This window comes from Daktulosphaira vitifoliae, unplaced genomic scaffold (assembly GCF_025091365.1).
Source record: "Daktulosphaira vitifoliae isolate Bord-2020 unplaced genomic scaffold, ASM2509136v1 Scaffold_2, whole genome shotgun sequence".
Taxonomy (NCBI): domain Eukaryota; kingdom Metazoa; phylum Arthropoda; class Insecta; order Hemiptera; family Phylloxeridae; genus Daktulosphaira; species Daktulosphaira vitifoliae.
The window spans coordinates 28,507,987-28,517,578 of NW_026099573.1; the positions used below are offsets into that span (position 1 = coordinate 28,507,987).

General features: G+C 25.6%; 1 protein-coding gene across 1 annotated transcript; it reads left to right on the forward strand.

Annotated features, from left to right (window-relative positions):
* Positions 1–753: 753 nt before the first annotated feature.
* Positions 754–9,380, forward strand: LOC126898085 (probable cytochrome P450 6a14). Its single transcript, XM_050672032.1, has 10 exons — positions 754–1,664; positions 2,240–2,464; positions 2,542–2,793; positions 2,869–3,029; positions 3,311–3,315; positions 6,261–6,514; positions 6,649–7,086; positions 8,411–8,635; positions 8,724–8,972; positions 9,037–9,380. The coding sequence occupies exons 1-10, from the start codon at positions 767–769 to the stop codon at positions 9,204–9,206; spliced, it is 2,877 nt and encodes a 958-aa protein (XP_050527989.1). The 5' UTR covers positions 754–766; the 3' UTR covers positions 9,207–9,380.
* Positions 9,381–9,592: the final 212 nt, after the last annotated feature.

Sequence of the window (9,592 nt, forward strand, 5' to 3'; positions counted from 1 at the left end):
CTAGCTATGTAGTGTTGTAGAAGACGCTCCTTCAAATTCATATATTATTTTCATTTAGTGATAACATCATTTTATACTGTGTTATCAGCGATAAAGTTTTTTGCTGTAAACGTTATTAATTTAGTAGGTATAAATAAATGCAATGTATTAAATATAAAATGCGCCATAACATGATTTAGGAACACTTCTACTTGAATAAGTAGTAATCGATTTTAAAATTGTTGTGTTAAGTACTATTATATTTTAGCTTTAATATACACGCCAAGAAACTTATATAAAATAATAAAATGAATATTTGTCTTAAAAATTGATATAAAACGTTTTTATGAAAAAAAAAATATATTTCTAGGACACTCTATTTAACTACAAAATTTTAAGAATTAAGAACTTTAAAAATTACAAAAAGACAAAATTGTCATACTGAAAAATTTATTAATTTGTCATTTACTGCAAATAGCTGTATTGACGAAAATATTTTTTGAATGTAAGGAAATTCTTTTAACTCTTATTTACTTATTTTATTCATAATATTCTTATATATAAACAAAATATTAATAATAATAATAATAATAACTAATTCTGCAATAATTATTCAAAACTCTTTAAACAAGTATATTTAATTTCCAAATTAGGAACATACGATTTTAGTTACGATTCTTACTGATACTTTTGTTAATGTAGATTTATTAAATATTGGTGGTGGTAAAGCGGAGGGAGTCTAGAGACATGATTAAGGATTTCAACATATTTGTGACATAGTTCTTGAATGAAGTGCGTATTAGCCATAATGTTGTCTATTATAAATTCTTTTGAAATAACGGTAGCGTTGTTCATTTTATTGATTTTATTACTTTATTATTTTAGTACATCAACTTATGATTATTGGAGCAAAAGAAATGTACCGCATTTTCGTCCTATACCGCTGTTTGGACATATCTTAGAAATTGTACTTGGGTTGAAAAATCCAGTATTCATATTTGAAAAAATTTATAGACATCCAAGTAAAGCAAAATACGTTGGAATATACCAAATGAGAACGCCAATTTTGTTGATACGTGATCCTGAGCTTATTCATAAGATACTTATTAAAGACTTTTCACATTTCACCGATCACGCAGTACCTATTGATCCTGATGGTCCACTTGCAAATCATCTGTTTTTAATGAAAGGCCAAAAATGGAAAATAATGAGAAACAAAATCAGTCCTGTTTTTACATCTCGCATGTTAAGAAACATGCACGAACAGATTAAAGAATGCAGTAACGAATTAATTGAAAAAATTGAAAAACATCTTAAAAACGATGACATTATTGAAGTAAAAGAAATGATTGGAAATTATTCAACAGACGTTATTGGTACTTGTGCTTTTGGATTAAAACTGAATACCATTACTGATCCTGATTCACCTTTTCGGAAAGCTGGCAGAACTATATTTGAACCTGATTTTTGGTCAATGTTAAGTCAATTGGTAACAATGATATCGCCATCATTAAAAAAAAAACTTAAGCTTAATGATGTACAACCAGAGGTAGTGGAATTTTTCGTATCTGCTTTTAGTGATACAATGAAATTTAGAGAAGATAATAATATTTTGAGGGATGATCTCGTACAATGTCTTATACAAGCCAATAAAGATTTAGTTATAAATAAAACTGAACCATCAGGTAGTTAATTCAAAATTATACTTTACTTTCATATACTTCATTATAATTAACGCATTTTTATTATGTGATTATATAATCATATAAAAATAAATATATTTTTTTACGTGTAAAAAGAGTGTCTCAGCCTTAAATGGAAAAAATTATAGTTATTAATATAACTAACATTTTATTCAATTTTTAAAAAAATACTTAATGTTTACTTAGACTACGTTTTAAGCATTTTTTTATGATTTTTTAACTAATAAGAAAAAAATTGTAAATTTTGTTTTTTTTTTTTTCAAAAATTTGAAAATAATCATTTTTTATATCTTTTCTTATAGATAATTTTGAATGATTAATAACAATTTTGGGGCAAGTACTCTTTGAGTTAAAAACAGTATGATATATTGAGTGAAACTCGAGCGTAGTATACGTACACCTGTACGAATTTCATCTACCTCCACTAAACTAAGACCCGTATAAGTTTTACAACTTGGCAACAAGTTAACAAAATATCAAGTTTATTTAACAAAAAATACTAAGTTTCTATTGAGTTTTACATTCGTAGAAATCTATAATGTATATGTATTTTACAGTTGAATTTCAGTACATGGACATAATTGCTAATGCTTTTCTTATGTATCTTGCTGGTTTCGAAACCATCTCTACCGCAATGAGTTTTTGTCTTTACGAACTTGCATTACACAAGTCTATCCAAGATCGAGTTCGTGAAGAAATGACTCATTTAATGGCAAAACACGATGGAAAAATCAATAGTGAATTTTTATCCGATTTGCACTATTTAGAAAGGGTTATAGCAGGTAAAAATATAATTTATTAAATTTCTCGAAATATTTATTACATGTATGTCCATTATTAATTTAATTTAATTTTTTAGAAACTTTAAGAAAATATCCACCGGCACCTTCGCTCACTCGAGAAGTGACAAAGGACTATCAACTACCCGATGAAGATCTAATACTAAAAAAAGGCTCACAAATACTAATACCTATGTACAGTTTGCATATGGATAGTAAGTATTATCCTGAACCTTTGAAATTTGATCCAGATAGATTCTCTGACGAAGAAAAAGCAGGGCGAACTAGTGGTACTTATCTACCTTTTGGAGATGGACCTCGTTTTTGTATTGGTAAGTTAAGAATATTTAATTACATTTTTTTTAACTCGTTATTTTTTTTAAGTGGTAATGTGTACTTTAACATAGGAAAACGTTTTGCTGAAATGGAAATGAAAATAGCGCTGACTGAATTGCTAACAAGATATGAGGTAGAAACATGTGAGAAAACTGATATGCCTCTAAAATTTTTAGCAAGAACACCAGTACTCACAACCAGTAATGGAATTAAATTAAGATTTAGAAAACTATAAAATAGATTACTTATTAAATTTTCAGTTTTATTTATATTATTATTATTGTATTTTATTTACTAATAATATATTTTATTTTTATAATGTTATTAATTATTATTTTATAATTAATATTATAAAATTTATTATTTATTTTATATTTAAGGGTTAACCCCACAAAACTATTATGTTGGAAAAATCATATCAATAAGTTTTTAAGTCAATTAATACAAATTTGTACTGGCTGAGGTATTGTTCATATAATTTTAATGAAATTTATAAACGTATATATCTTATAGCATTTGTAGTTACCACTTTTGTCGTAATTTTAAAATTTAGTTTTTTGAAAATTTTTCTAAAGAAATAATTATTTCAACTCAGATTATATCAATTATATCAAAATTAATTTCTACCATCTAATACACAAGGAATTATATATAACTCAACGTTATCATATTTGGAAATATCTCTTTTTAACTTGTCTCCCTCGAATAAAAAAATTGTATGTATATTTATATTTACAGTTTATTTTTTATGGAAAGTTTTTTTTTGGTATTTGAATTAACAATATTTATATTAATGCTTGTTGTTTAATATTATATGACATTCTAAGTTATTAGATTAATTAGTATACAAGTGAATAGCAAATTAATCCAAATTCAAAAACTACGAAATGAGACCAGGATAAAAGTTTAGGATTCATATAAACTCTTAATTTAAGAGGAAAAAAAGTAGTTTATTTGACGTATTTTTCAAATACTATTTTAAAGCTCAAATATTTGATTGAATAAACGTGATATACATGAATAAAGCATATTTTTTTTCTGTTTACTAAGGAATTAAATATATTAGCAAAATGGTATTTTTTAAATACTGTTTTCTTCTTCATCTTCTTTTCCCTCGCCTCAATCCTAATTACTTGGGATCGGCCATCCTTATCCTTAACTTCCTATTCCTTAAACTTGACAAAATCCTCTACGATCACCTCAGCCGATCTCATATCGCATTGAATTATACCTCTCCATCATATTTTTGGTCTTCCTTTATCTCTTCCTCCTTCAACTTTCATACCTCTAACTGTAACTGTAATTCTTCTCTCTTCATAACATGACAAAACCATCCAAGTCTATTTTCTTTCGTTTTATCTATAATTGACGTTACACCTTTACTCTTATATGTTCGTTCTTTATTGTATCTTCTCTAGTAACTTCACACATCTCTCTAAGCATTCTCATCTCTGCTAAACTCATTCTCTGTTCTATTCTCTTTTCAACCATCCAGCGCTATAAACCATACATCATAACTGATCTTACTACAGTCTTATAGAACTTACCTTTTAGCCTCATTTTAATTATTTTATCGCATAACACACCATCACATCTCTCTACTTTACCCACCCGCACTTAAACCTGTATCTTACATCCTCGTCACCTTTCTTTATATTTCTCTAGTAATTTCATCCATTACTATAGATTGGTTTAGAGCAGAACCTTGGTACACTCCTAATTTTACCCTAAAAGCTTCTGTAACTCCTCTTACATTTTTTCACTGGTACAAATGCCTTCATACATATCTCCTATTATATTAATGTACCTTTCAGGACGCCTTTCCTCATTAATGTCCACTTTAAAACCTCTCACGGTACTTTATCATACAATTTTTCCAAATATATAAATAGCATACACAGCTTTTTCTTCTTTTACCAAAACATTTCTATTAATTGCCTCACATAAAATAATGGCTCCATTGTTGACTTACAAAGCATAAATCCCAACTGGTTTTTAGATACCGATGTCTCATTTCTTATTCTCTTATCTATTACCTTTTCCCAAATTTTCATACTATGATTCATAAGCTTTATGTCTCTATAATTTCCACACTCCTATGTGTCACCTTTACCATTAAATATCGGTTGGGTCCTTCAATCTTTTTGTGTTAATGTCGCCTAATATATACCATACCATGCCATAGCCTCCCATACTTCTTTCTCACTTATTATATTTATCAGTCCATCATTCCACGTTATTCAATAATTTTTAAAAAAACTTTTTCACATTTTTTTTTATATCGTCATCACTCGATAGTACTCTATTATCAACAATTATTATACACCTTTCATAATGATAATCTTCAGATATTTTTCTCTTCATTTTTCAAGTCTATTGATATTTTTCTTGTCCTCCTTTGTTTCTAGCCTGTCTCATACATTTTTTAAGTACATAAGCAGATTCTTTTGCTACGAAAAAAAATATTTTTACAAACTCGTATATGGTATTGTTATCGATGATACCTTGAGAAAAATATCAAGTTAAATGCTAAATCTAAAATTTCTAAAAGTATCTAAATTCGTTTCAGTCATTATTTTATATTCGTACTTTTCATTAATTACGGCGCATACATTTATGTAGTATTATCATACACAAGTACATACACAGAGTGTTAAAAAGTATAGAAACATGTAAATTTTTACAAACATTGAGAACAATAGAAACCCGTTTCTTTGCTTACTGAATAGCCTTTATAAAAAATATGGACATTTTTTTTATTGATAATTTTTAAAAAATATATGAAACGGTACATTTATTAATATCTTGTTTTTTTTTAAATATAATATTACCATAATTTAAATGAATTATTTTTTGCCCTTATTTAAATTAAAAAATATATTTATGAGTTTATAGTCATAGAAAATTAAATTTTGTTAATAACATAAAAAAAGATAGTCTAACATTTATAACATATATTCTATTAATTACCTTTGTATTTAAAATAGATATTTACTGAGACATAATAATTGTCCATTAAAAAATGTATACATTTGTTGTATTTATTGAGATTTATTAGAATAAACATATATTCATAGTATCTAATATAATACTAAGTTTATAAGGTTATTATTAAGGTCTTGTTTAAAAGTATTAGATGCCTCAGACAATTTGTTTTGTGTTAAACTTTTATTAACATGCAGATATTTACGAAATATATAATTAGAATTCCGCATTGTATGGAGGGGATTTCACGGCAATCCAATGTACAACAATATTTTATTATGTAGTTGTACTCAAACATTTGAGTGAGAAAACTTATAGTATATTTACAAAATATAGAATTTTTAAAATAGTTACTTATAATTGAGAAGCAATTTATAACGATGCCGCGTGATTTCAGTTTTTATTCGTTTGATGTTACATTAACATTAGTTATTTTAGTGGTATTATTATTGTATTACTTAAGTACTTTGACTTTTAGTTATTGGCACAAAAGGAATGTTCCTCATTTTCGTCCTGTACCTTTATTTGGGAATTTCATAGAATTTGCTCTTGGAGTAAAAATGATTGTTAATATACTTGAAAAAATTTATAGACATCCCAGTGATAAAAAATACGTTGGTATATATCAGATGATGACACCAGTTTTGCTTATACGAGATCCTGAGCTTATAAATAATATTTTGGTAAAGGATTTTTCACATTTTACTGACCGAAGTGCACCTATTGGCAACGGTGAGCCACTTTTTAATCATTTACTTTTTATGAAAGGACAACAATGGAAAATAATGAGAGCTAAAATTTCTCCAATATTTACTTCTCGTTTACTGAAAAATATGTATGAACAAATTGAAAAATGCAGTAANTACTGAAAAATATGTATGAACAAATAGGAAAATGCAGTAGTAAATTACTTGATAAAATTGAAAATAACTTAAAAAATGATGATGTTATTGAAGTTCGCAATATGATGGGAAACTACTCAACAGATGTTATTGGAACATGTGCTTTTGGATTGGAACTCAATTCAATTACTGATGATGATTCACCTTTCCGAAAAGCCGGCAAAGAAATGTTAACTCCAACATGGTCGACTATGACCAGTCAATTAGTACAATGGATATATCCTCCTTTAAAAAAAATTTTAAACGTTAAAGATATGCCAGAAAATGCAGGTAAATTTTTCACATCTGCGTTCAATGATACTCTGAAATATAGAAAAGAAAATAGTATTTTGAGAAACGATCTTGTCCAATGTTTAATAGAAGCTAACACAGATCTTGTTTTAAAGAAAACTGAACCCTTAGGTAATTTAATTTTAATTTATGACTTAATAATTTTAGTTAATATTCTGATATAATTTTGTGTTTTAAATATAATTTACATTGAAATTCAGTATTGATATTTTTATAATTAAAACGGATATACAGGATATTATCATTATTCACTAGATCTTACAGAAATAATAACGATTTATAATTAAAAAATTAGGTAATAGTACACAAAAATAAAAAAATCCTTAACATTATTGTTATTTTAGAAGTAATTTAGTGGTTAATGATAAATCAGTTACTCTGTATATATTTTAATGTTTTTCAAATATAATGAATAAGTTAAATTGGGTAAAATAGGCTCCATGTAATTAATTTTTAAAATTATGTGTTGATGGATTTAATCAAAAAGTATTATTTTCATACGTAAGTAATTTGCAAAATGTTTTTTGTTTTAAGGATAATTTTTTTAATGGTAATAGGATCAAACAAGAAAATATTTTATATCAACATATAAATTATAAATAAAATATAGTTTATTTTTTTAAATACAGCTGATAGTAATACCAGATATAATAATATTTTGTTTGCATAGCAACAAAAAATGAGTACAAGATGGGCTCTTTTATTATTTATCATTTAAAATAAAAAAATTTTTGGGTGAATATAGTAACTACAATTACATATGATTATACATTCTTTAACCTTGCTAAAGTATACTTTACTGTAATGTTATAATAACCTTGAGCTGTACTTATTAAAAGTAATATACAAAGTTATTAGATTTGTATTACTAAATATATGAATTTATTACATGCCTACAATACAAGACCTATTTAATTAATTTGTATTTTTTTAATTTCAAAGTGTTGTAAACAAACTTTATGTTTTATTCAACCTTATTTGTTTATATTTTGTGTCTTGTATGCTATTACTCTCGTTCTTATTGAACTGATATTACTTTAATTTTATTTCAAATGGTTACAAAACATACAGAATTAAAGCTGTCAACACCATAATTTTGAAAAATTATCTTTATTCCCATCAATTAAGATAAATGTTCTAAAAAATTACAGTAGTCACAAAACTGTCAATGTTAATATTTTTAGTTTTCATTTTATATTGAAATAACTTTTTATAAAATGGACGTACTTTTTACAAAGTTTATAATTTTTTTGAAAATTTAATAATTAATCAAAATTTTAAAAGGTGCTAATTCATTTCAAAAAATTTTTTTTTCAAATTTGGATAATATCTAAAATTATTTACCTTCTTCAAACCAACATTTATTGTGTTTGATTACATATATATATATATACAACTAAAATACTAATTACTATGTAATATGTTTATTTTAAAGTTGAATATAAATACTCAGACATAGTTGCAAATGCTATTTTAATGTTTCTTGCTGGTTTTGAAACTGTTTCCTCCACTATGAGCTTTTGTTTATATGAACTTGCATTAAACAAACCTATCCAAGACAAAGTTCGCAAAGAAATGACTCAATTAATGTCTAAGCACAATGGAGAAATCAATAGTGAATTTTTGTCTGACTTGCATTATTTAGAGATGGTTTTAGCTGGTAAGATTTAAATACAGTTTTATACTTGCTTAATTGTTAAACAAAATTCTAAAACTGGTATAATGATAAAATTATTTCATCTTACAAGAAACACTTAGAATGTATCCACCATTACCTTTTCTCAATAGAGAAGTGACGAAGGATTATCAAATTGATGATGACTTTATATTACGGAAAGGCATGAAAACCATGATATCCATATATAGTTTGCATATGGACTCCAAATTCTATCCTGATCCTAAGATATTTGATCCCAATAGATTTACTGCTGAAGAAAAAGATAAAAGACCAAATGGAACATATTTGCCATTTGGAGAGGGTCCACGTCATTGTATTGGTATGTTAAAAAATAGATTATAATTTCGAACTAAATATAATTTAAGTATTCATCATTATTTCAGGTAAGCGTTTTGCTCAAATGGAAATGAAATTGGCATTGACAAAATTATTAATTAATTATGAAGTAGAACCATGCGAAAAAACTGATATACCATTAGTATTTTTAGTAAAACCTATACTGTTTACTCCCAAAAATGGAATATCGTTAAGATTTAAGAAAATAATACAATAATATTTACAATTCAATAAATATTATTTATGTTTAATCATAATGTTTCAAAATGAATCTGTATTTTGATTTTAAAAATAACTACAATATAGTAATTTACTATATTGATTTCAATTTTTATTCAATAATATGGATAAAATTTCATTATATTATAGGGAAAATTTTTTTTTATTAATTATTACACTTTTATACTGATATATCATAATTTATAGTATATATTTATATAATATATATATTTTTTTTTGAATAAAATAATATTTTCAAAAATGTACGAACTCTATAAAAGAAAATCAAGTTATCCTTTCTGTAGGGTGTTTTTAAAAAGTAAAATTATAAATAATAGTAGTATTATTATTGTAATCATTCTATGATTGCGTTCTTTTCTTCAT

Coding starts and splice junctions, on each gene's coding strand:
- LOC126898085 (XM_050672032.1), top strand. CDS start 767: ATGAAGTGCGTATTAGCCATAATGTTGTCTATTATAAATTCTTTTGAA. Junction 2,794..2,868: donor TGGACCTCGTTTTTGTATTG/GTAAGTTAAGAA, acceptor ACTTTAACATAG/GAAAACGTTTTGCTGAAATG. Junction 8,973..9,036: donor GGGTCCACGTCATTGTATTG/GTATGTTAAAAA, acceptor TCATTATTTCAG/GTAAGCGTTTTGCTCAAATG.